General features: G+C 54.1%; 1 protein-coding gene across 8 annotated transcripts in view; it reads left to right on the top strand.

Annotated features, from left to right (window-relative positions):
• Nucleotides 1-2966: 2966 nt before the first annotated feature.
• The window catches only part of LRRC7 (leucine rich repeat containing 7), a 102076-nt gene continuing 77886 nt past the window's right edge, over nucleotides 2967-27156 (top strand). For 7 of the 8 annotated variants that reach the window (XR_009114784.1, XM_058029835.1, XM_058029833.1 and 4 more), the window contains exon 1: nucleotides 2967-3021. Coding sequence is in view for 6 of the 8 variants with exons in the window: in XM_058029835.1 (XP_057885818.1) it covers nucleotides 2997-3021 (25 nt within the window). In the remaining 2 variants the exon portion in view is untranslated. Of the gene's footprint in view, nucleotides 3022-6768; nucleotides 6871-27156 lie in introns of those variants that run through there. The other variant, XM_058029837.1, reaches the window with a different exon arrangement.

Raw genomic sequence — 27156 nt, 5'->3', positions numbered from 1 at the left:
GGATAGAAACGGAATAATTTCAGCGTTAAAAGAAGAAATCAGTTGTTCCAGTTTTAAGAGTTACCATTTTTGCAGGTCCAGCCCGATGATGTCATCGCTCCAGAAAAAATGAACTTTTTCCCACATTACCTTCAGTGCAGGGATGTAAATATCCCGAGTTATTCCAGTGTCATGCTGACGGAACAGCTCCAGCAGCTCCTCATGGACAGTGACAATTATCCATCGGTTGCACACTGGGGATGAGGGGCAAGGCAGCACCCTGCTGCTTTTTGGGTTTCCATGAAGATTTTCCTTCCTTTCCCACCCTCGTTTTTCATCTCCTGAATTCTGCCTCAATGAAAATTCCCAAACTTGTGGACCTTTTTGGGCAGAGCCTGCCAGGTCCCTCCTGCCCAGCCCTGTCACCCTCTCCCAGCTCCCAGCGGGACTCTTTGTCACCACCCACAGAGGGTGACCTGAACCCCCTGTGTCTGTGGCAGCAGGGCCTCGTCCCCTCCTCTCAGCCCCACGGTGAGAGGCTCCAGAAATGGAGATCAGCCTTGTCTGGGAATACTTCAAGTAGTGAAACCAGAGGGGAAAATATATATTGGGAATTCTAAAGGGAGAATGTTCAAGGCTGTGCAGCTCCACCATTTATTGAACAGAAAGAACTCAGTCCTTAAAACTGTTCCTGCTCTCTGTAGTCCAGAATTTTAAAAAATAGGGAATAAAAATATCTTTATTTCAGGGTTATCTATGTGCTGCTTTGATTTATCCCCCATCTTCCCAGCTGGACTTGACCAGACCCTTCTGAGCCCAAACCTGCAGAGCACTGCTAGGAACACATCCAGCTTTCCTGGGAAATCTGCTGAAATATTCTAAATCAATATTCCAAACCTTGCCTTAGCCAGGCCCACAGCAGGAAAGGGATTTTTTATAGGAGCTCAGCAGGGTAAATGCATGGAAGAGCAGCGGCAAAGCCCAGCCTAGGGACGTGTTCCACTGACCAGCTGGAGCTGTGCCCCAGCTGAGCTCAGGGATGTGCTGGCATCCACATTTCTCACTATTCTGGCCTGCTCTTTGCTGGCCTTGCTCTTCCTGCCTCTGCTGGAGCTGGTGGAGCCAGCATGGAACTGATGGGAATTGAGGATTTCAGTTCCACAGCTCCAGCCTTGCCCTTCCCAGCTCCTGGCTTGGGGGTTTGGCTCCCACCTCCCCCTGGCACATCCCTGTGCTCCTCCCTCTCTGCACTTGCCTTTTCAGGGGAGAAAATTCTCTATTTTCTCATTAAGGACTCAGTTCTTCCAGGGGTTTTCCAGCTCCTTTGTGCCCTTCAGGATCTTGGTGCTTTTCAGGAACATCAGGAAAGGAAAGAACTCTCAGCTGTAACAGAAGATTCCTATCTCGTGCTACTGTGGATCTCCTGGAGACAAATTTCCATCACCTGTCACAAACTGTGCCTGTCCCAGCTGACCATGGACACTCCCCCTGTCACCCCTGAGATCAGAATCACTGGGTTGGGTGGGAAGGGACCTTAAATCCCATCCTGTTCCACCCCTGCCGTGGCAGGGACCCCTCCCACTGTCCCAGGTGCTCCAGCCCCAGTGTCCAGCCTGGCCTTGGGCACTGCCAGGGATCCAGGGGCAGCCACAGCCGCTCTGGGCAGCATCAACCCAGGGCGTGTGAGCTTTGAGCACTGCAAAAAATGCTGGTGGAAATTTTCCAGGCCTAATTTGACTTCCCACTCAGAGATGGAGAGAGTGGGAGAAACTGGGAGCATCCCCAGAGCAGGAATTCCTCCACCAGGCAGAGGCAGAGGAGCGGCCATCAGTGCCAGGGCTGTTCACTGCTGGATGAACCCTCCTGTGACCCTGCTCCGGCTCCCTGCTGCCAGGCAGATTGCACAGAGCGGGAAGAGCGAGGTGCTGACCTCCCCCAGCACAGAGCTGTGGAGCCGCCGTGTCACCACGGCCGTCCCTTGTCGCTGCCAGGCCTGCCAGCACCCCTGGGTGGCAGCGGCTGCCCCAGAGCCCCAGAACGGGACACGGCAGGAGCAGCGCCGGCTTTGCTGGCGTTCTGCGTTTCCATGAGCCCCAGGGATGCCGGCATCGCTCCAGGTCACACACAGGGACAAGGTGGGACAGGCACGGCTGTGTCCTGCTCTGTGACACAGCGGGTGATGCTCCCGGGGATGGAGGGACCCGGGGCAGCCAGGGCAGCCTCACCCCGGGCACGGTGCCCCCGCCGAGTGTTCCCCGTGACCCCCGCTCGTGTAGCCCGTGGCCTGCGACACCGCAGCCCGCAGGGGACACCGAGCTGTCCCCAGCACTGCCCGCGCAGCGCCCGGGAGGCTGCGAGCCCTTCCCGCACCTTGGCCCGGGCGAGGAAAGGCTCCTGCGGGGCAAAGGGGCGATGCGGCGGCCGGGGCTGGCCGGGGCCGTGCCTGGGGGCTGGGGGATGCTCCGGGACCGTGCCTGGGGGCCGGGGATGCTCCGGGACCGTGCCTGGGGCCGGGGCTGGCCGGGGCCGTGCCTGGGGCCGGGGGATGCTCCGGGGCCGGGGGCTGTCCGGGGCCGTGCCTGGGGCCGGGGGATGCTCCTCTCGCGGGACGCCCCGTCGGGACAGGGACGGGCGGGGACGGCGGCACCGCCTGCGCGCTCCGCTCCGCGCCGCACCTGCCCGTAGCGCATCCCCCGCGCATCCCCCGCGCATCCCCCGCGCGTCCCCCGCCCCGCATCCTCCGCGCCGCTCCGCACCGCCCCGGGGGGGGGCGCGGCCGCGTCCCGCCCCCCCGCACCGCCCCTGCGCCGCCGCGGAGCGCAGCGCGGGCGCGCAGCGGGACCGGACCCGCCCCGCCGCCGCCGCCGCCGCCGCCGCCGCTTTGTGTCTGGGCGCCGCCCGCGGAGGCGGAGCGGGCCCGGCCCTGGGCTCCGCGGCGCGGCGGGGCGGGCGGCGGGACAGCCGCGGGCAGCCCCCGGCGGCGCCCGCGCAGCCCCCGCACCGCGGCTCGGCCGCGCATGGACGCGCGCTCCCGCCTGCACCGTGAGTACGCGGGAACGGGGCCGGGGGGCGCGCAGCCCCGGGGATGCCCGGGCCGCCCCCGCCCCCGGGCGCGGGAGGGAGCGCGGGGCGGCTCCGCCGAGGACAAAGGAGCGCGGGGCGCGCTCGGTGCGCGCAGCCGGGCCCGCTCCGCGCCGCCGCCCCCGAGACGGCCCGGGCTGTGCCGGCGCCTGCCTGCGCGGGGGTCGCGCTCGGCGCAGCTCCTGGAAAATTCTGCGCCCTTCGCAGCGCCGGTGGAGGCGCGGGGAGGTGCGGAGGAGGCTCCTTCCCTCCCTCCTTCCCTCCCTCCCTCGTCCCCTCCCTCCGCGCAGGGACATCGCCGCCTCCCGCGGTCCCGCGTGGCGCTGCCGCTGCATCCCCGGCCGGCACCGGCCCGCTTTGTGCCCGGCCCGTTTGCCCGGCCCGTTTGCCGGCCCGTTTGCCCTGCTGCACCAGCTGCGTGCCCGGGCTCTGGGGGCACCGGCTCACCCCGCGCTGGGGTCTGGGGGAGGCTGGGCAGGGGCAGGGGCCGTGGTGCCCCGAGCCCGCCTCCCCCGTGCCCGTGCCCGTGTCGCTGCCGAGGGACTACGAGTACCGAGGGCACCGAGCTGGCTTTGCTCGTGTTCTCTGGGCCAGGGAGGGTCACGGACAGGAGAGCCCTGCTGGAAGTTCCTTGGGGTTTGGGAAATAGAAACGGTCCGATGGATGTTTTTGCCGTGCCCCTCACTCCATCTACGTCCCTTCCCTTCGCTCCCGTCCACGCGTGATTCCCGGCTAAAAACGCCGGCCACGTGCGTTGTCCGGTGCCTCTAACCTCAGGCGTTGGAGTGCCAATAATCCTTAGGAACAGCTGAAATCCAAAGCGTTCCCCCAGCGCTGCACGAGCAGAGCGGTGACTTAATCCGGTGGGTTCTGCTGTTCCGCATCTGCTCGCTCAGCTCCTGGCGGAGGAGGAGGAGGGAGGAAGGAGGGAAGGAGGGATGCTCGCCATGGCAACCTCGCGGCGCAGATCGCAGCCGCTCCGGGGAAGCAGCGGGACTCGGGAAGGAGCAGGAGCGGCTGCGCTCGGAACCGGCGCGATCGGGCCGAGCGGCGCCTCTCGGACAGCCGGAGCTGTGCGTGGGAGCGCTGCCGGCGCCTCGGTGCGGGTGTGCGGGGGAAAGGGGCCCTCGGGGAGGTCACGGAGCATCCTCTGCTGCAGCCGCAGTGAGAGGAGGGCTCCTCATCCTCCCAACGCCGTTTATTGCTGTGGTTATCCCGAAATTCCGGGATTTTATCATCCGGTGCCTTGCTGGCCCGCATTACCTTGGTGTCCCTGTGAACTTTAACCTTGGCCTGTGTTCCACCTGTAAAACTTTTCCTTGGCTAAAGCAGCGGCAGTTTTTATTTTTTTAATTACCTCACGGAGGAGGAGCTTTGCTCTGTGCCTCTGTTACAGAGCTGATGTGAAATCCCTAAAAAGGGGGGGTTAGATTGCACCGATTTTAGCAGTTGCTGGAGTAACAAAACCATTCCTGGGTGCCTGGTGGATGTGAGGAGCTGCAGCTCGGGAGCCAGCGCTGCAGAGAGCTGGGCTGGAATGCCTGGGAAGGTGCTGCCTGCCCAGCAGCAAATCCCCCTCTCCCTGCACCTGCAGGGATTCCTCGGTGCTTCCCACAATGCATTAGAAATGGTTAAAGTTTAAAATCCCGCAAAAAGCATTTTAAAAGGACGCTGGAATATTTCAAGGCGGCAGCACCACTAGAGCCCCCAAAATTCAGATTAATCACCTCTGAGGGGTTTGTATCTGGACGAGGCTTTGCTGATCCTAAAGCAGAGACTCCAGGGATCCCAAACAGAGCAGGACATGGCAATGCATGCCAGGACAGGCTGGGGCTGGGTGGTCGTGGCCCCAGAGTCCCCCCAGAGCCCTGTGGCCACTGAGCCACCCCCAGCTCTGTGCTGTCCCATCCCCAGGGCCTGGGCAAACCTGGGAGAGGGCTGGCATCAGGGATGGGAGACTGAGGGACAGCAGGGCTTCAGAAACGGTGAATTTTATCCTCCTGGGCATTCAGGGAATTTTATCCTCCTGGAATCCAGCTGACACCCCTTCCCCTGCCCATGGTGGGGAGCAGAGACTCCATCCCCGGGGCTGCTCCATCCCCGGGGCTGCTCCATCCCGGGGGCTGCTCCATCCCTGGGGCTGCTCCATCCATCCCCAGCCGCGCTCCAGGGCTGCCCATCCCGGCTGTCCCCGCCTGGCAAGGGGCTGGGGACGCTCTGTGAGCGGGGACAGCGGGAGCTGCTCCCCTGCAGGGTGTGAATCCACCGGGCTGATCACCAGCACCGGGAAAATCCGCTGGGACACAGCTGGGTGCGGGAACGCAGCCCCGGCGCCCGACAAGTGTCCCGGGAACATCCAGGGCCACTCGAGAATCCCAGTTAAGGATTTCGGTGGATGCGAGCCCAGCGCAGCCCGAGCTCCTCGAGGTGGTACCAAGCCCTATTTAAAGATTTCCAAGAGCCACGACGTGTCCTTGGTTTTCATCTCAGCTCCCTCTAATTTTAGCGTGGTTTCCGTAGGCTCTCATTTGCAGATTGCATCAAATCCTAGGACGAGGCTTGCAGAACTCGGGGCTGGGTGGGTTTTTTTTTTTTTTGGTTGGGATTTTTTTTTTTTTTTTTTTTTTTTTTTTTTTTCCCTGGGAATGCAGCAATTTGTCGAGAGCAGAGAAATCCTCCGTGTTTGACTGGGCAGAGCCGCCCCTCCTGGTGCGAGCTGCGGAGAAGTTGGGGAAGGGAGGAAGGTGGAGGGATGAGCAGGGATGGCTGCAGGCGGCTGGGGATGAGCCTGGAGAGCCCCGGGGAGAGGCTGCTGCCGGCAGGGCTGGAGCCAAGTGCAGAATTAGGGGAGGAAAGGAGCCCTAAATCCCCGCGCTCTGCGAAGGGGGAGCGAGTACCGTGTTAATGGATCAGGTTCTGGTGAATAAAGAAGAAAAGAAGCTGTAAGCTCAGGAAGGCTCTTTTTCATCATAAGGAGGAGAACATTGCTCATCCTTTAGTTCCCTCGGATCCGGAGTGAATGACTTTAGAGCCGCAGGAGTTTAAGCTCATCGGAGGAAAACGGTGCTTCTTTTACATTTTTTTTTTCTTTCTTTTTTTTTTTTTTTTTTTTTTTTTTACCCTTCCCGAATATTTTTCTGGGAAAAAGATTTGGAAATGAGACTTGGAGCCAAGAGAACCTGCGGAGAGCGAATGTAACCTTCTGTAGGCTAGGAAGCAGCGGTCAGAAATAACCCGAATTTGGCCGAGGCGGGCGAAGGGCAGCGCGGAGCGGATCCGGCCGGGATGTAGGGAGCGGCGGCGGGACCGGGAGTGCCGAGCACATTCCCATGGCCGGGAACCCAGCGCTGGGCTCCGCATCACGTGCATCGCCAGGCACCGCTCCCGCCGAGTGAAGACGTCCTTGGCGGATCTGGGATTGCAATAGAGCGCCCGGCCGAGGGACCCGCCGGCGGTCACACCCGGACAGCGGCGGCGGCGGCTCGGGGACCGTGCGGCTGAGCGAGAGCGTCCCTCGGTGCTGCCGGCGCCCGGAGCTGCCCCGGCGCTGGAGCCAGCGGCGTTCCGAGCCCGGCTCCCCGCGACTGCCTCGGCCCCGGATCGCGGGGCAGCCCCGCTGCGGCAGGGCCGGGGCAGCCATGGCATGGCACGGGCACGGGCACGGGCACGGCGGCGTGCCCGAGTTCCCCCCGCGGGTGACGCGCCGGGGCAGCGGCTTCAGCCCCAACGCGAGCCACGGCCGGAGCCGAGAGCGGGGCCGGCGCCGGCGCTGGGCGTCCCTGCTGCAGAACCCAGCCCTGCTCTGCAGAGGTGCCGGGGCCGCGCGGGGAACACGGCTGGGCACGGCTGGGGACTGGGGGGCACGGCTGGGGCAGGCTGGGGGCTGAGGGGGGCACAGATGGAGGATTTGGGGGGCACAGATGGGGGATTCGGGGGGCACGGCTGGGGGCTGAGGGGGGCACGGCTGGGGGATTCGGGGGGCACGGCTGGGGCACGGCTGGGGAATTCGGGGGACACAGATGGGGGATTCGGGGAACACGGCTGGGGGCTGAGGGGGCACGGCTGGGGGGATTCGGGGGGCACAGATGGGGGATTCGGGGGGCACAGATGGGGGCTGAGGGGGGCACAGCTGGGGGATTCGGGGGGCACGGCTGGGGGATTCGGGGGGCAAACCTGCGGGATTCGGAGGACACAGATGGGGGCTGAAGGGGGCAAACCTGCGGGATTCGGGGGGCACAGATGGAGGATTCAGGGGACACACCTGGGGGGCTTTATGGGGACAGACCGTAGTGGCTTTGGGGGGACAGATCCTGATGGCTTCAGGGGACAGACCCTGGTGGTTTTGGGGAGGCAGATCCTGATGGCTTCAGGGGGACAGAGCTGGTGGCTTTACAGGGACATACCCTGGTGGCTTTACAGGGACAGACCCTGGTGGCTTTACGGGGACAGATCCTGGTGATTTTATGGGGACAGACCCTGCGGGGCTCGGAGCTGTTGCCACGAGGGGACACGGCTCTGTGGGGACAGACCTTGGTGGCTTTAGGAGTGACAATGATGGCTTTGGGAGGGACAAACCCTGCTGGGGCTTGAAGAGATGCTGGCAAGAGGGGACACGGCTCTGTGGGGACGGACCCTGGTGGCTTTAGGAGGGACAATGATGGCTTTGGGAGGGACAAACCCCACTGAGGGTTGAGAAGGTGCTGGCAGGAGGGGATAGAGCTCAGTGGGGACGCAGCTTGGTGGCTCTGTGGGGACAGACAGTGATGGCTTTGGGAGGGACACACCCCACTGGGGGTTGAGGAGATGCTGGCAGGAGGTGATACAGCTCTGGGCAGGGGGACCTTGGTGGCATTGAGGGCCAAGGAGCTGAGCTGTGGCTGCCAGGAGCTCTGGCTCCAGCTCTTCCCAGGTCAAACCCCAGCAATCTCTGCTTCTCCTGCTTTTTTCCCAAATGTATAAAAATCAGCTCCATCCAGACACCCCCACAAGTTCTGTTTCCAGCACCACCTTCAATCCTCCCTTCGCTGCTGCCCTTCCCAGTGTCTTTGGGGCAGGGGTTCCTCAGCCCTGGGACGTGTTTGGGAGGTGGTTTTGGCCCTGCCAGAAGGGCACTTGGACAGAGGGACAGGTTGGGATGGTGCTGGAGCCACGCTGGGAATGGAGGGATGAGCCTGGGAAGGGGCACTCCCTTCATAACCAGCCCTGAAAGCAGGAGCTGGGCTCTGATGGCCCTCCCAGCTGGGGAGATCCTGCTTCCCTCCTCTGGAACCTTGCTGCACTTTGATTTCTCCCCAGGTATTTGCTGTGTGTGCGGCGTGGAGGCAGCTCTGCCTGTTGTTCCAAGAAATATTCCTACATTTTCCAGCCTGAGCACTAAATTGGTGGCTTTCAGCAGTTCCCTAATTATGTGAGACATTTTTTGTACTTAACAAATGGCTCTGATTCCTGCCAGCACTTCAGCCTGGTGTTCCAGGCCCGTGGGTGTCGGGGAACAGAACATATTTCTGTGTCTGTGAATATGATCCCACACGTTGTCTTAAGTGGGAAAATGTTCACAGCCCTTATATGGAGAGGGAATTTTTTCCCCCCCTCTAAATCCATCAGTGCCTTCTCCTGCAGTACTAATGCAGTTTGATCTTGTTGGTGCTCTCCAGGCTGGATTGGGAAGCTGAAATGTGCAATGGGCTTTCTTCTTTGGCTGGCAGGAGCCTGGCGTGCCCTGCTCTGCCCTCAGAGTGTTCAGGAATTGGGGATGGAATGGGGCGGGATGCTTTCCCCACCTGCAGAGCTGCCAGGTGAAGGTAGCTGGGAGCAGCAGGGGCTGTTCCTGCTGGAACCCTGCCCCTGGCTGGGAGCTCCCTCCCTCAGCCCTGTTAATGGCACTGCTGCAGCCAGGAATGGTGGGAAAAGATGGGAATTGAGGGAAAAAGCTGGAAATTTTGGGGAAAGCTGGGATGTGTCCCAGCACAGTGACAGGGCCCCGCTCCCCACTGCCGTGCCAGGGGGATTGTGCCGTGTCACTCAGGGAGCACTTGGTGCTGGCCTGAGGGAACGCTGGGGAGAGGGTGGGTGCAGATTCATGGGGCAGAGCCCTGGGAGCAGCTCCCTGGGCTGACGGAGGGGCGGAATTGCCTCCCCGTGGATTTTGTCCAGGAATATCCATGGCTGCAGGAGGTGCTCCTGCCCGGTGCATCACTCCCAAACCCTCTGGGGCTTTGTGATGCCCAGGGAGGAGCAGCAGTGGGGTGAGGCCGCTCTGTTCCTGGGACAGCTGAGGGGAACAAGGGCAGCAGGGCCAGGCTGGAGGGGCCAGGGTCACTCAGGGCGTGGATGGGGCTGTGGTCACTCAGAGCTGGGCACAGGGGCAGGATCGCCCTGACCTGCTGGGAATGCTCTTCCCAAAGCACCCCAGGATCCCCCTGGGCTCTGCTGGCCAGGGACAGCTCAGTGTCCCCAGCTCCTTCTCCAGGGATCCTGCAGGATGTCCTGCATGAGGTTCTGCACGAGCCTGGAGCACCAGCTCAGGGAATGGACCTGCATTTGTAGGAATTTTCCTTGGGATCACAGAACAGGCCTTTCTGTATTTGCTGATCCATGGCTGCAGATGCTGCAGTGTTCTTCTCAGGATTTATTTTTTTTTTCCCAGCAAAGCCACTTGTCAGGATTCCTGCAGAAATACCTGGGAAAGAGGCCACGCTGAAAACTGGGAGCACCATCAGCTCTCCAGCCTGGGCACAGAAAACCCTGCAAAAAGGAATTCTGTGCATTTTCCAGGGCTGTCCTTGTACCCCCCCTGCCAGGGAAAGGCACTCCCTTAACAGGATGTCATTCTCACTCTGCTGGATGAACATTTCCAGTTGTGATGACAGCCATGAGGGAACCTGGACAAGTGGCAGAGGGAGCTCCAGGAGCTGCCAGGCACAGGCCTTCCTTCCATCAGAGCTGCTATTCTGGGGGCACAGATTCACCATCAGGAGCTGTGAGGCAAGGTGTCAGCCTGGATTGAATCCCTGCCCAAGACATCCTGGCTTTGCAGTGGTGACTTTGGACAAATCTCATCCCCAAGGTCACTCTGTACCCGTGGGGAGGGCTGGGAAAACCCACCCACAAAGCAGCTGCCTGATTTGTTCCCTTCTTCAGTTTTCCTTTAATCCAGCTGGTTTTGGGGCGGGGTGGGAGCAAGGAGGCAGGGGAGTGGCATTCCAGGGAATTTTGGAGTCCCTTTCCCTGGAGGTGACACTCAGTGCTGTGGGACAAGGTGGGGATTGGGCACAGCTGGGACTTGGTGACCTTGGAGAGCTTTTCCTCAGGAATTTTGGGATTCTGTTTCTCAGGGTTTGCTGGAACCTCATCCATAGGGCTGGTGAAGGCAGGAGAACCTCATCAGTGAGGGCTCAGATTAACCTGGGCTTGGGTAAATGTGAATTCCCTTGGATTTGATCCTGCCTGGCCACCTGAACTCACCATCCCAGAGAGGGACCAACATCTCCTGCTGGCTCCAGCCAGGAACACAGAGAATGCCTTAAACTGCGGGGTGGGAAAAGCTCTTTGTGCTGGGGCACTTGTTTTCAGCTGTGAACTGTCATTTCCAGTGGTTATTTGCTTCCCAGGAAATCCTGGGCAGCTCGTCCCCCCATCCAAACACATCTGCTTTTTACTCAGCCCAGTTTAATTCCTCTCTGCCCAGGGTTTCTGAAAAGCTGTCCCACAGCTTTGTCTTGCTCTCTGGAATACCCACAAGGTCAAATCCCATCCTCTGTGTCCTCACAATTTAACTGGAGCCAGGAGAGCTCCACAGAGGGCATTCCCTGGGTCCCAGTGCAGGGCAGGACCTGTGGGAGCTCCTGAGTGAACCAGCTGCTCTGTTGGGACTCTCATCCGTGTTTATCCTAAAAAAGCTTCCCAGATTTCCTCTGGAGCAGCCACAACCCAGCTAATTGCAGCAGGGATCAAAACGGGAGTTTGAAATGGAAGCGGAAATGAAATTAAGGAGAAAATAAAGCAAATAAATATTGAAATAGAAATAAACCACAGAGTGGAGGCTGCTGCCACCATTTAACTGCAGATACAACACGAACACTTCTTCTTAATTAAGGAGTGGAAAAAGCTAATTAGCAAACTGCATCACGGCATTGTTGTGGAGATGAGGGCTTTGTGATTAAAGTTGCTTTGAGGAAGCAGGCCAGGAAAGAAATCCAGGTTTCCTGGAAGATCTGTAATGATTTCGTAATTGATTTCCTGGAGCAGGATTCTTAATTTTATGGGATTTCAGCTGCTTGTGCGTTTGTGATTTATTTGTCAACAAGAGGAGCAAAAGCCAGGTTTGTCTGGAGCAGCTCTGAGAGCCCTGGGACAGGGTTTAGTGGGTGAAGGGCAGTGGATAGAAAGGAACTTGAGCTGTGGTTTATTCTGCACAGGAGAATTGGGAATTTGGGATGGAATTAGAGGAGCTTTGGGGGTTGGAATTAAATGTTCTTTCACAGAACCCCAGAACATGCTGGGACCCTCAGCATTATTGAGCCCAACTCCTGTTTCCCACAAAACCCAAGTGGGAACCCCAAAAACAGGGAAAACACCCCAAAAAAGTCTCTGGAACCCAATCCAGACCATCTCGCAGTCCTGTAATTCAGAACAAATAAGTCTTGCAACTCATGCAAAAGTTAAAAAACCTTAATTTTAACAGGTTCAGGCAATTTCAGGGTGTGTGGAGAAGCTGAAAAGGGCAGTGGATAGAAAGGAGCTTGAGCTGTGGTTTATTCTGCACAGGTGAATTGGGAATTTGGGATGGAATCAGAGGAGCTTTGGGGGTTGGAATTAAATGATGTTTCACAGAACCCCAGAACATGCTGAGTTGGAAGGGACCCTCAGCATTATTGAGCCCAACTCCTGTTTCCCACAAAACCCAAGCTGGAATCCCAAAAACTTGTGGAACCCAACCCAGACCACCCCACAGTCCTGTGACTCAGAACAAAAGTCCTGCAACTCACGTAAAAGTTAAAAACACCTCAATTTTAAACAGGTCCAGGCAATTCCAGGGCGTGTGGAGAAGCTGAAAAGGGAAGGCATCCTTTCATCCTTTTGCACAGGAACCCTTGGAGTGGGCAGGGCCCACAGGAACCAGGCGTGAGCTGGATCTGCTCTGGTTTGGAGCAGCCCCTGGCAGGAGCCCACCCCTCAGAGCGACCCTGCTGGTCCCTGGGGTGAGGCCGCTGGTGCTTGGTGGCCTCGGGGCTGGCGTGTCCCTGTCCCCAGTGCCTGGCCAGCAGATTGTTCCTCCCTGTGCCCCGGGCCAGGCTCCCGCTGCTCGCATTTGCAGCCTCATTTCACCTGGGACAGTGCCTGGAGCAGCCCCGTGGGAGGCTGGAGCGGCAGAGCTTTATGGATGAGATAATCAGCAGCTCCTGAAAGTGATTAAATAAAGGTGGCGTCTCCAGCCAGCGTCCTGGCGTGGCTTTGCCAGGTTTTGATGGATCGTTTGAGTGTTTTCAGGAGGCTTTCCATACTGGGAGCAGCAGGCAGAGCATTAAATCCAGGAATCCCAGGGCCTGCTGAAGGTCAGCATTCCCTGTGGCAGGTGCAGTGCTGTGCATCCAGCACAAATATTGCAGTTTTCACATTCAGGGCGTGGTTTCTGTGCCTTTTCCTCCCGTTTCCTCAGTTTGATTGATGCAGTGATGTATGAAATAAATGGGGGGGAAGTTATGGCAGAGACAAATGTTGGGGTTTCTGTTATGTGTTCCCTGTGTAGCTGTGGCCTCACAGTTGCATTGCTTCCTTTGGCTTTTTGATAGAGCAGCTTTTCATGGAATCCCAGAGTGGTTTGGGCTGGAAGGGACCTTAAAACCCATCCCATGCCAGGGCAGGGACACCTCCCACATCCCAGGGTGTCCCAGCCTGGCCTGGGGCAGCCACAGATGTGCCAGCGGGACATCTTAAATTCCAGATTTTAGATTTAACATCATCGGCAAAGTTACCCAAAGACTCCTCTGACCATTTGCCCTCAGCTTGGTGGTTCCTGGGAGGACAAAAATTTGACATTCTTTAGAAACGCTGAGCTCTTAAAAATCCCATTCCTTTAGATGGTAATTAGGAGGGTTAATTAACAAGGGTTTCCTGGTGGGCTGTGGCAGCACAGGAAGGTGAACAGGTCCCAGCCTGATCTGAGCTGCTTGGAAGGACCCTCAGCAGAGCAGAGGCAGCGTCGCTGTCCCTGCATGGGTGGGGTGGCAGGAGGTGACAGTGCCACCCTGCCCACGGTGACAGTGCCACCCTGTGCCCTCCCTGAGCTCCTCCTGCAGCACCAGCAGCCTGGCATCTGTGGGAAGCCCTGGAGGCTTTGCCAGGGAGTGGTTCAGGGTTTAAAGGCTGAGTTGGAGCAGCAGCTCTCTAGGCTTGATCCAGCTCAGTTCCACCCCAGCCTAGGCTGGAATTCCTGCCCTTCCCATCCCTGATCCCAGCTCAGTTCCACACCAGCCTAGGCTGGAATTTCTGCCCTTCCCATCCCTGATCCCAGCTCAGTTCCACACCAGCCTAGGCTGGAATTCCTGCCCTTCCCATCCCTGATCCCAGCTCAGTTCCACACCAGCCTAGGCTGGAATTCCTGCCCTTCCCATCCCTGATCCCAGCTCAGTTCCACACCAGCCTAGGCTGGAATTCCTGCCTTTCCCATCCCTGATCCCAGCTCAATCCCACACCAGCCTAGGCTGGAATTTCTGCCAGCCCCATCCTTGATCCCAGCTCAATCCCACACCAGCCTGGACTGCCATTCCTGCCCATCCTATCCTTAATCCCATCTCAATTCCACACCAGCCTAGGCTGCTATTCCTGACCATCCTATCCTTGATCCCAGCTCAATTCCACGCTAGCCTGGGCTGCCATTCCTTGATCCCAGCTCAATCCCACACCAGCCTAGGCTGCCATTCCTGCCCATCCTATCCCTGATCCCAGCTCAATCCCACACCAGCCTAGGCTGGAATTTCTGCCAGCCCCATCCTTGATCCCAGCTCAGTTCCACACCAGCCTGGACTGCCATTCCTGCCCATCCCATCCTTGATCCCAGCTCAATTCCACACCAACCTAGGCAGGAATTCCTGCCCATCACAGCCTTGATCCCAACTTAATTCCACACCAGCCTGGGCTGCCATTCCTTGATCCCAGCTCAATCCCACACCAGCCTGGGCTACCATTCATGCCAGCCCCAGCCTGTGGGAGGATAGAATGTAAGAAAATAAAGGTGGTGCAGAAGGCAATCTCACCCCTGAGGAGTTGCAGCTGTGCTAATCACCAAAGATTAGGAACAGGCCTGCCCTTAACAGGCCACAGCTGTGCCCCGTGAGGATGAGGGCTATAAAAGAGTGGGTCAGCTGGGTGAGAAGGGAATTGGAGTTTGTTGGTGGTGCTGTGAGGACCTGCCTGTGAGAAATCACCGAGAAGGTACGGGAGCTTTGCAATAAGATAACGCCAGCCTAGGCTGCCATTCCTCCTGGCCCCATCCTTGATCCCAGCTCAATTCCACACCAGCCTAAGTTGGTATTCCTGCCAGCCTAGCCTCAGCAGCAGCCCTCACCACCATTCCAAAGCTCATCTGAGGCCCTCACATAAATCAGAGCTTATTTCAAATCTGGGAGTGCTAGCACAGAATATCTTAGATATTTGCACTTTCCTTTTAAATTTTTTGGGTTTTTCACTTTCTGGTTTGTCAGAATGACCTTTGTTTGTTGTGAGCTGAACATGTGTCTGTGCTTGATGGTTGGGTGAGGGTTTTGTTACCCTGTGAAGGGGATGGTGCTGCAGGGGGAGGATTAAACCTAAGCCTTATTTTACATGTTTTAATGTACCAAGTTTTCATTTGCATATTACATGAGTGTTATTTTATGTATCCTGAGACTTTTCACCCTAAAATGGAGGTTGTACTTCCCACTTTTAGCCTGGAGAAAAGGAGGAATTTCTCCATGGAAAAGGTGGTCAGGCCTTGGAGCTGCCTGGGGCAGTGGTGGGGTCCCCATTCCTGGGGGGATTTCACAGCACCAATGGAATAAAGGTCCCTGTCCATTCTCCACGCTGGATTTGGGGCGCACTCCAACATTCGGTGATGTAAGAATTCCAACAATTGCAGAAGGAGCTCTCAGGCACTCTGACTGTCCCTGAAAGGCTTTGTTCCTTGTGATGGTTTCCAGCACTGCTTCCAGTTTCACAGGTTTTAAAAATATCCCTCCCGGTTTTGGTAGGAGGAAGTTTTCCCGCAGGAAAAGCGAAATCGCCATAAAAGGCTTGTTATTAAATCTTACGAGCTCAGTGTTTTTAATTTAACTTGTTACATCACAGGAGTGTGAATTCATTAAACTTCCTATTCTTATATGTGGGATCTATTTTAGCTGATGAATCTCTAAGAAAAAGGTTGGAGATGCGTCAGCAGCTCCTGTGGCTCTCTGGGAGGAAAATGTATGGAATTAAAAAGGGATGGATGGAAGGCAAGGGAGCAGTGCCTGTGTCCTTCATCCTGCCTGAGGAAGAGGAGGGACAGACCCTGATCATAGCCTGGGGGACAGCTTGGAATGTTCTCATTGCCTTTTTCCACTCTCTGTCCCTGATTTTAAATCACTGTTCAGTCACTCTGGGGAGGAGCTGGATTGTCCAAAGGCTCAGAGCTGATCCCACTCTGGCTGTGGAGATTCCCACCCACAATTTGGCTTCTCCCCTGACCCTTTCCTGTGTGAATGCCAGGCTCTCCTGTGCAGCTGGAAATGCATTTCTGGGGTCCCTGGTGCCCCTAATCCCAGCAGCAGGAATGCCCTGGTGCTGCAGGGTGAGAGGCACACGTGGACTGGCATTAATTTCATTAAGCTGCTGTAATTCTCCCTAAATAATGCTGTGTGCTGCTGATTCCATTGCTCTGGGCAGGATCAGTGTCAGGCTGCCAGGCCTGTGACTATTCCCCTTATCCCATTTTCTCCAGTAATTCTGTGCAGCAGCTGCCTGCTCCCTCCTAATTCCCTTTGCCAAGGAAGTGCAGTTTGTCACAAAAAAGGTGTTATTTTAGTTATAGTTGAGTCCTTGTCTCAGAACACAAAGGCACCAGAGAGTTACAGACGCAATCCCAAAGATTTTTGGAAAAGAAGCACCGTGAAAAGTAACGTTCTGCAGGGAACATTGGCCTGGACTAATTATTGCTGAAAAAAATCCCCAGAAATTCCCATAAATTCTCATTAATTCCGTGTTAGAGCCATCACGGAGGCATCAATATATTCCCTGCTCCAATAAGCAATCAGTTAATTTTACTTCTAGATTTCTTCCCAAAATCCTGGCAGTGACCAACAGGGCACCCCTTTGACCTGAGCTCTCCCAGATCCTGTTTGGGAAGCAGGGAAAATTCCTGCAAAATGTGGAAACTGCTCTGACCTGCTGTGTAACCCCAGCCAGAGTGGTTTTTGTGGGCTGGAAACCACCCCAAGCCCTCCCACCCTGCTTTTCCAGGGATGATTTAACACCCCATAAATCAGGGCACGCACCCGAGCAGTGGAACGGGGCAATATCTCAAGGAACCATAGAGAAAAGTGACATTAGTTACAAATTTAGACAGTCAGTGTCACCCTGTTTGCTTATTTACAAGAGCAATAATTCACCCAGACTCAGCAGCGAGGGGAGGGGAGCTGCCACCTGAGGCTGGGAATCTTTGGCAATTTTGTTGTCAGGAAAACACTGACGGGAAACACAATTTTCCTGGCTCCCAATAAGCGTGGAATAAAATGATTTTTTGGGGCTGGTGGTGCACCTTGCACTGGGGGAGCTCACACTTGTGCCTCTTCCTCATCTCCCAAGATCTTCAGAATGAGGAAATCTCTTTTCAGAGAGGCAGAGAAATCCCCAGTGCTGCTCAGGGACTCTGGAAAAGTCTCCCTGTGGACGTGGACTGTGCTGAGGTGCCCCTGAGACACCAGGGCAGGATTTGCTGCCTTTCCTCAGATGCCTGGAGGAAACCTGAAGGAAAGCGATGTAAAGCTGCTGCTCTGGGTTAATTTAATTTAATTTGATTTCTCTCTCACACCAGTCACCCCTGGGCAGGCACAGCTCTCAGGCAGTTGGAGGGGCAGGGCAGAAAGCCCTGGGAATTCCAGGCTGTGCTTTCCTGATTCTTTGGAGGAGCGGGGCTTTGGAGTTTGTGGAGCTCCATGGCCAGGAGTGGTTTTGGGGCGTTTTGGTGCTCTGAGAGTCTCGTGGTGCTGAGGGCAGCAGGACACGGCTCAAAGCACAGAACAATTTGCTAATTAAGGGCTCTGTGCTCGGAGTGGAACCTCGAGGAGGCTCCAGGGGAAGGGGAATGTGTTCATTTTACCTCTGCATTTGTAACTGCACAGCTGAGAGCAAGGGAGGCAGGAGAGGCTCCAGCTCAGCTGCACAGGAGAGCAGTGAGCCCCTTCCACTGAAATCAGGCTGATTGCTGGGGTTTCTTGGGTAAAGGAGAGGGGAGATTCCTCCAGGAGGCAAAGCAAGACAGAAAATAAAGGATTATTCATTTATTCCTTTGCCCAAAGAGGAGCCAATCTGGAATAAGGACTGAACCCCTTATTTCCAAATCCTCAGCGGAGATAATTGGATAACTAAAGATAAATACTGTGCTTAAATTCAGTGCAAATTTCTCTGGTTTATTTTAATCCTTTTAGGCTTGGGTTCAAGCTTTGCTGTTCAGCTGTGCTTTAACAAACATCATTGCAGCTGACCGTGCAACCTGAGCTTGGGGTGGGATCCTGAGGGATCAGCCTGGCCTGGGGTCCTCAGGTGCTGCATTTGTGCTGGGCACTGAGCTGTGACAGGAGCTGGGAAATCCCTCCTGGATGGCCTCTGGCACGAGGCCCAGCTGGGCAGGGATGCAAAAGGCAAACCTTTGTGCATCTCTGTTTTAAACCAACAAACTCCAGGCTTCCCAGTGCTTCTGAAACTCACCTCTATTTGCTGTCGTTCCTGCTGTGGTGTTACTGATTTTGAAATACTCAGGGAGTCACAATCCTTTGGATTTTCTTAATGAAGGGCTGGGGGTTATTTGTTGGGCAGGGATTTGAGTGGGATGGACCTGTGGTGGCAGCAGGAGGAAAGGGAATTGCACAGGAGGGAAAGAGGAAGGCACTGAAGAGCAGGAGTTGTGTGAGCAGGCAGCCCCAGCCTGGTCACCCATGCCTTCCTCCAGCTCCATGTGATTCCCTGTCCTTCTTTCCAAGCCAGGAACATCCCTCAGACACCCCCTGAGTGCTCTGTGCTGCTGGGGAGGGAAAGGACACTCCAAGCTCTGCAAAGCAATTCCCCTCTTGGACCTGACCCAAAAATTCCCGTTGGTGCCCTGTGCTGTGCGTAAGGAGAACATTGGGAAGCGGGAGTGAAACCCTTTGTGACAGGAGCACATCCCAACCTTGGAATGTTCCCAGTTCCAGGGGCCCTGAACCAGTCCTGCAATGGAAACAAACCGGGATTTGAACATTTAACCAGGAGCTTCGCTTTTTCTTTCCTGGCTGGAAAAGTGAAAGTTGCGCTGGGTTCTCTTTGTTGGAGAAAACTGGTCAGTGACAAAGAAATCGGGATTTGCTGTGCCTTGGTTTTGTTTGGGATGGAGGGAGAAGGGAGACGGCCAGGAAGGAATTCCATTATTGCGAGGAAGGAATTCCATTACTCCGTGTGGAGGAGCTGAGTGGAGCAGCAGGCAGGAGTAGCCCTGGGCACTGAGAGATGTTTTGCATCACTGAGTAGAACTGGGCTTGGCAGGGCTGATGTAATTCCAGTCATTTCCTCCGAAATTCAGAGTCCCCCTGGAATTCTGTGCTGGGGATGGACACGGCCCTCAGGGACAGGGATTGCTGGGTTCCCTGATCCTTGTGGGTCCCTTCCCACCACCCTGTGCTCCTCTGACTTGTTCCCATGTGGAACTGACCCCTCTGGAGTACCTCTTCTGAAAAAGATACCTGGGAGGATCCAGCCTGGATGAGGGGCAGCTGGGCCTGACAGGGAGCTGGGGCTGCTACATCCCTAAAATCAAATCTCTTCTGGCATCCTAAAAATGAAATATCTTCTGCTATCCCTTAGATCCAGCCTCTCTTGGTATCCCCGAAATCCAATCCCTCCTGGTGTCCCTCAGATCCAGCTCTCCCTGTGCCTGTAGGCCCTGCCGCCCATTTTTAATGGAATTTAAGTGGGTGACAGGGAAAGTGCATCTGGAATTGGCCTCGTGTTTCTCACATGGAAATATCCCTGGGTGCCGTAACCACCACAGGGTGGTGGATTTATATCCCAGGAAATTCCCAGCACTTCTGTCAGTGCAAATCAATGATGTGGAAGGAGATAGGGGGAGAAAATCCATCAGTTTTTGGGACAAATTTCTTTCTCTGCATTTTGTAGGATATAAATCTCCTTTGTGACAAAGGAGAGCTGTTATCACCAGGGGCTAAAAGCCACCAAATAAAGCAGTTAAAAGGTTCATTCTGCTCCTAAAAAAAGAGCTCCTATCATTCCCATTACTGTCACCCTGAGTTAAGTATGGAGGATGCACAGGAAAAAAAATCCAGACTTTTAAAATAACATTTTTACTGCAAAAATGAATATAAAATTATCAAATTTTAAAATATATTTATTTAAAATATATCTCCCTTTTAATTCTGAAGGGACTCAGTTACATAAAATATTTTCCCAATGTTTCTTTAGTTAAAAGGTGAATTTAAAACAATATTTCTAAATGAATAACTCTAATTATGTAATGTGCATTTATATAAATATAAACAGACATTTATAAATGCCTCGTGTACAAGTAGATAAATACATACATTTATTAATACAAATACGGACATATAAATACATAAATACCCAAACCACACAGAAATTTAAATATGTAAACAAGCAAATATAGCTTAATTTACCAAATCCAGGGCTATTTCCATATGCAAGCACACAAGCATAAATAAATGTAGAAAATATAAATAGAGATATTTCATTATGGAAAAAAAAAAACCAATTAGAAATGCAGGTATTTGGCTTAGATTTTGTAGTTTGCTTTCTTTTTAAGCACTTCCCAATTTCTGAGCAGGAGCATCCCAGGGTCTGGGGCATTGATGGCATTCCAGAATGGATTTGTTCTGTGGGATTCCTCTGGGGCACTTGGGGTGAGGAAGGTGAAAAGTCCTTCAGTGGAAGGAGTGGAACTGTGGGGTATTTAAGGTCCTTCCCAATCCAAACCAGTCTGGGATCCTGGGATCCCTCTTTTCAGGGAATTTGGAGGTAGGAGGGAGGCACTGGGAGGGGAATGAGGAATGTTGGAGATGTCAGACTCTGCAGCCCCTGCTGCTGAGGGGGACAGCTTGGAGGGAGCATCCACAAGGAAAATGTTCAACCTGGACAGAAATCATCACAGAACCCTGGAATGATTTGGGTTGGGAGGGACCTCAGAGCCCACCCAGTGCCACCCCTGCCATGGCAGGGACACCTCCCACTGTCCCAGGTGCTCCAGCCCCAGTGTCCAACCTGGCCTGGGACATTCCAGGGATCCAGGGGCAGCCACAGCTGCTCTGGAATTCCCATCCCAGTCCCTGATCACCCTGCCAGGTGATGTGAGGTGAGGTGCTGTGCTATTCCTTCCCAGTATCCCATCCATCCCTGCCCTCTGGCAGTGGGAGCCATTCCCTGTGTCCTGTGGGTGCTGGGAATGGCTCCAGCCCTGCAGGGTGGGCAATGCACGAGTCCTTTCCTGTGGAAATCGTGGAAATCAGGCAGGAAAGCAGCCTGGCTCCAAATGCCACATACATACACAAAGCAGGAATGAATATGCATGGTTCATGTGGGCTCCAGCAGCAGGAGGGAGCTGGGCACTGTGGTTGTCCTGGATGGTGGATGAAGGATGAAGTGTTTCTCGTGGTGTTAGCAGCTGCAGCTGGGCCATGAGGGGTTTGGGGTGGATTTTGGGACAGGTTCTTTACCCAGAGGATGCTGGCACTGCCCAGATCCCCAGGGAATGGGCACAGCCCTGAGGCAGCTCCAGGAGGGTTTGGGCAGCATTGCCAGGGATGCCCAGGGTGGGATTTTGGGATTGTCCTGTGCAGGGACAGAATCTGGACTCCATGGTCCCTGTGGGTCCCTGCCAGCCCAGGGTATTCCATGACTCTGCGATCTGTGCATGCCAGGAATGGGGCTTAGCATCCTGGGAGCCCCAGGTGCAGCTCCAGAGCCCAATTCCCATCTCCACGTGCTCTCCTGCATGGCTTCATTAGCCCAGGGAAGGATCTGGGGGCAGGAACGGCTGGACTGGGAGTGGTGATCCCATGATGGATCACCTGTGCTCTGGACAGGGGAATGGAATGGAATGGAATGGAATGAGCAGGGTGGAGCAGGTCCCAGGGGGACCCACATCCATGTCTGCAGGAAGGAGCTGGGGGAGCAGGGATTCCTCATCCCTGCTGGACTGCAGGATGGGAGCAGCACTGGGATAATGAATGGAGCTGGAGTAGGGAGGACTCTTTCTTGCTTTCTAAGAAGAAATTAAAAAAAAAATAAAAATTAACAAGAGAGGAGAAAAAAAGACCAAAGGAATTTCCAGGAATGGCTCCAGGTCTGTGCTCCCCCTCTCCTTCAGGGAGATGGGGTTTCCCATAGAGAAGTGAATTTCCAGGTTTTTAACGAGGTCACTGAACACAGAGTAACCCCTGAGAGGGTCTGGGGGTGAAACCAGAGAGAAGCCTCGTGTGCTGACCCACCGGTGTGAAATATCCTGTGAAACAGCTGGGATGTGATGTGCAGTGATTTGGGACTCCTTCCCCAAGCACTGAGCACTGCTGCGTTCATTCTTGGCTTTCTAAGGAGCACAAAAGGCAAAACCAGGGCTGAAGTCTTGTCCCAGCTGCAGAATTCCCTGAGGATTCCCCTGTGCCTCTTTGCTGCAGCCAGAATTCCTGACACATCCCCGGGTCCTTCCCAACACAACCATCCCATAACTCGAGCATCCTCTGACAGAAAACTCCAAACTAACAGGAAAATCCTTTCTTAAAATTCCTTTTAGGAGAGACGCCACGATGTAATTAAACCAGAGTATAATTGCATTTGCACGTTTGAAACGTGGCATTGAAGGGATTTTAATTGGGATGTAGCCAGTGCCTCTCCCAGGAGCAGAGATCCTGGTTTTCCCTGGCTATAAGCAAAGGCCCGGTGCACCTCAGAGAGCATCCAGAGGGAGCCCCTGGTGGTTTTTAAGGGTGCCTGTGCACTTTCCCCTGTTTTAGCAGCTTGGTAGCTCCTGAATGGACACCCAGGGACTGATTTCCAAACTGGGCTTTAACCTTCATCCATAAAAAGCACGTTTAGCTCTCCTGAAAGGCATTTTTACGTGCAAGTTGGGTAATTAGGAATTTAATCACCCCGCCTCCAGGGAGGAGAATGTTTTTTTTGCACGGGGAAAAAAGCAAAGGTTTAAAGGTTTTATTCCAGAGAGAAATTTGCAAGATTGATAGCCTGAAATGACTTGTTTGCCTTAGGAATAACTGGATGGGAAATGCATTGGAAGTCATTGGGGTATCCAGGAGGGAAGGCAGGAAATGCAGGAATAACTTAGTTTCACCCCAAAACACAAACCTCTGTCTGACATTTCATAGGCCCAGCTCACCCAGTGCTGGTTTTAAACCTCCAGAATCAGAATTGTTCCAACTGTTGGAACCAGCATTGAGATTTCCAGTGCCTTGCTGGGGTTAAGAGCATGGAATGGTTTAGGTTGGAAAAGCCCTCTAGGATCATTGAGTTCTCATTCCTCCAGCACTGCCCATGGCCCCAGCTGCCCTAAATTCTGCACATTCCCCCCAGGTTCTGAGAGTTCCTGTGGGAAATGAAGTGGCATTTTGCTTTGCCAGTAGGTCGTGTTTGATTCAGTAGGAAATCCACGATATTACAGAGAGTTTGGTGTCCTTTACTCCAGAGGGAATCTGTCCCAAAGTTGGTTTTCCAGAATGGGACGAAGGCGAAATGGGGAAAAGGAAAAGGGCACTGCTGGGAGAAAAATAGTGCAGGAAGAAGGAATAGGAATATTCCAAAAGGGATGTGTGCAGTCAGGTCCTCACCTGGGACTGGGGAGCTGCAGTTCCTGGGGCACAAATGCAAATCCAGGAATGTTTGGGCAGTTTTATGGATAGTTATGGATAATCAGGATAACATGGAATGGCCATTTGCTGTGTAGGTGTGAGCTCCTGGCAGATCCTGAGGGCTCATGATGGCACTTTAGTCAGGAATATCCCTTTCCTTGATGCTATTTGTTCCCAGAAGGTGATTTTATCCTGAGGTTTTTGGGTCAGGCTGTTCCGTGCTGGATCCATGCATGGGCACCAGGCTGTCCTTGGATTTCTCCCTGCACTCCAGCTCTGGCAGAGAAGGGATTTGCAGAGTGTGAGTAAGACATCCAAAGAGTGGGGGAAAAGAGATTCCCTATTATTAGTGATGAGTTATGTAAGGAATGCTTGGTTACGAAAGAACGGGACCCTGCCACATTTGGAGATGTGCTGCAATTCCTGGTGCTCTCCAGCAAATCCCATCTGTGCTGCTCACTCCATCCCTGCTTCTGCAGCAGGAAACCCTCCCCGAGTGCTTTGGGAATCACCAGGTTAGGAATTAAAAAGTCCATTCTGGAAAGGAAATGTTTCGCCTGTGGCCCTTTGGAATATTTTTTTCCCAACAAAATCCATGTTCCGTGTAAGGCCTGGAGGGTAGCATTCCACCTGGATGTGCCTGCAGGTGTTTGGTGTTCTGAGGAGGAGAAAAGCTGTGCTTAGGATGCCATTGGAATGGTGCTCTCCAAACAGGAATTTGGGATACCCAGAGGATGGATTTCACCTCTAGCTGTGGCCTTAAGAAGTTTTTAAGTGGAAATCAGTGAAGTCCTCACGGGTTAACGAGGTGCTGACTGAAGGTGCTGGGTAAGAGGGATAAAAATAGGGAATAAATATTCCTTAGGCCATGTTCAGGGGTATTTATAGCCAAGAATGGCCAGAACTCGTGATTGTATGTTTAAATACAGCTGCTAGCTGCAGCAAGAGCTCCTCAATCATTCATCCCACCTTTAGTGGACAAATTTATCGTGCTGTTTGCTTGGTTTATCCCTTTCCTCATAAAAACTTCAGCAAAAGCTGGAAGTGCCCTGCTGTTCCCCCAGAACTGGGGGTCACAGTGTGAGGCTGAATTCCTGCTGCTGCATCTGTTCCCCTCTGCTTTACAGACACAGCAGGAGCAACACCCAGAATTAAGCAGGCTGAGTAATTTCCAGGATATCAACACTCTTTTAATTGTTTATAAATTGGCTGCATGAAGCATTTGATTGAATTTTTTTTTCCCTAGGCTTGGTTCTGAATAATTTGTTTTGTTGTTGATTTGTGTTGGGGTTTTTTATGAAGTTTGGAGTTCTTGCAGCTGAAGACCAAGGGAAAAATCACTTTTTGTTTTTAGGTGTTGTCAGAGGGGTTTTGAACGTTCTGGGACCCGGTGCAAACAGGGAGATGTGGCAGTGAATAGCTCTGAAGTTAAATTGTTCCTCTTCCCACATTTATGAGGGAGAATTCTGGACTGTGTCATGCACAGATCTTTTGTATCCTCAGTGGACTTTATTTCTTGTTCAATTCGATTTTCAGAGCGCTCTGGGCTCACTCCAAGCTGATCATTAAAGCCCGGGTCACATTGTGCTCATAAAAATGAGTAAAACCGGGGTTGGGAGGGCAGCTTATTTTGGGCACGTCTTACCTGTGAAGTGCTGATTTCCCAGCTCCTCTGGAAGCCGTTTTTGGGGCACCGAGGAGCACAATGTGTGCGCTCACCGCTCACAATGCGCGCAGGGCCCAGCCCCGAGCTCCCGGGCTGGTTTTCAAATGCTTTCAGATATTATTGTCCCCAGCCCTATAAATATTATTTAAAAGCCTTTCTGAGAGCGCTTTTGCCCCGGGGCTGCGGCACAGAGCCGCAGTGTTCTGGGGGGATAATGCAGACGGGGCTTTCAGATAGCGCTGCTTTCCCTGCTGGCTTTCTTCTCCCGCGCTGAATGAAACCATTGCTGCCATGTGCTTTTTGTGTGCCTCCTCTGAGACGCGGCCTTGTCCTGGGCCCTGTCTGCCCGTGCCTCTGGGTGACTGGTGCTGCCTGCCTCGGGCAGCTGCCAAGAGCTGGGGCTCAGCCCTGCAAGGCAGCAAGCGAACAGGAGCTGTTGTTGGGCGAGCTCAGCCTGCGGAGATTTCTGCTTTTTATCCTCTCAGAACCATCTGCATTTTCAGGGTGGCACTGTCTGGTTCCCACATCCCTGCTTTTCCTCCTGTGCTCGTGGCCGCTCCTGGCAGAATCCTCTGCCTTTCTCTGGGGAAGGAGCAGGAGCCACAGCCTGAGCATCCTCCTTGGAGGAGAGATTTGGTTGCCTGGAAACTACAGCTGAGCCAACTGGAATTTCAGCTCCAAAGGAAATTCTGGGGGTTCTTTCTTATTCTCCTTCTTTTGGGTTGGAACAAAGGCTGCAGAATTCCTTCCAAACTGCCCTAGAAGTGCTCAGTGGAGGCATTTCAGTGCCCTCTGATGCAGATGCTGGATGGAGGATGCAGAACATTTGCATGAGGCAGGGTTTTGGTGTTCTGTCCTAGAAAGGTTAAAATGGATTTTCTGGAGCTGATTGAAAACTTTGACACCTCCCACTTGGGAACCAAAACTCTCAGAGGAAAATATTTGTATGGCAAGTTGTATTTTTGGCAAAATATTGTCCTCGCTTCAGAACTCAATGGCTGGGAAATTTGGGGGGATCAGAGTTGTTTCTCCAAGCCCAGCTTTGGGTTTGCTGTTCATCCTGAAGCCAGCCCAGTGATTTTTTTAAATTCCTGGCCTGTTTTATTTCCAGCTGAGGGGCACTGCCTGTTTCTCCCCTCGGTTTTAATGTGTAAAATTTGGGACATCCCCTGTCAGCAGCTGCAGAGAACAGGAGGAAAAGTGTTGGAGCAGCAGTGGCCAGGAGGGCTGCTCCTCTCCTCTCTTCCCTTGCCCTGGGTGCTGGGGGATCTCAGGGGGGATCTGGGGACACTGGAGGTGCAGAGGTGGCAGCAGCTGCCAGGGCTGTCACCTCCTGGGCACACTGTGATCTGCTGTGGCACTGTGCACATTTCCCAGCTGGCTCCAGGGATGGGAACTGGGTCAGGGCACCAGGAACCAGCCCTGCTCCCACAGCATGGACCCGAGGCAAAGGAAATCTGATTTTCTGTCCTGAGCCCCCTGAGCTGCTTCTCCCACCTGCTCCCAGTCAAAGGGAAGGGATGGAGGCCGGAGCTTGGCATTTCTTTGACATTGTGCTGGAGCTAATACTAATTTGTGGTGAAGAGTAGAGAGAGAGTTCCTAAAAATAAATTACTGGAGGACTTCTCCAAAGATGCACACTGACTCCTTCCCCCTCTCCCTCTGGCATTTTGTTCCACCCTAATTCGTGGCATTGACAAATTTCGGGGTGGCAGGGTTTTATTGCTGTGCTTCTGTATCAGCACTAAAAGGAAATCAATGGCATTTATCTTTGGTCTCAGATGAACAAGGGGCAATGGCTTCCCACTGCCAGAGGTGGGATATTGAGAGGGAATTCCTGGCTGTGAGGGTGGGCAGGGGCTGGAATAGAATTCCCAGAGAAGCTGTGGCTGCCCCTCAATCCCATGGCAGGGGTGGCACTGGATGGGCCTTAAGGTCCCTTCCAGCCAGAACTACTCTGGGGTGGGATTCTATGAAGTCTTTGCTGTAAGAGTTCCCTGTTGTGTTCATGGAGTTGAGACAGCAGAACTCATCTGCTGTCAAGTAAATTCTTATTTATTATTATCAACCTTTCCTAAAAGGCATGACTGGGTTGGCTCAGGGAACAGCACAAAGCTCCCATTTTTGACAACACAGTGTAGCCCTTCTTTTTTGTCAATTTTAGGTTCTTTTCCTTTGCTTCCTGCATTTTCAAGGGAACTGCTCAGGCTGGGCCTGCGCTCAGGGTAGAAAGTGCAAATGAAAAGCTCCCAGCTCCAGCACTGCTGCAGTGACTTCATTCAGAGCAGCCTTTTCAAAGCAGGTGCTGACCTACTTGCTTTAAATTGGGCCCTTTTT

This window comes from Melospiza georgiana, chromosome 9 (genome assembly GCF_028018845.1).
Source record: "Melospiza georgiana isolate bMelGeo1 chromosome 9, bMelGeo1.pri, whole genome shotgun sequence".
Taxonomy (NCBI): domain Eukaryota; kingdom Metazoa; phylum Chordata; class Aves; order Passeriformes; family Passerellidae; genus Melospiza; species Melospiza georgiana.
Note: the sequence above shows the minus strand (reverse complement) of the source record. Positions and strands in the feature narration are given on the sequence as shown.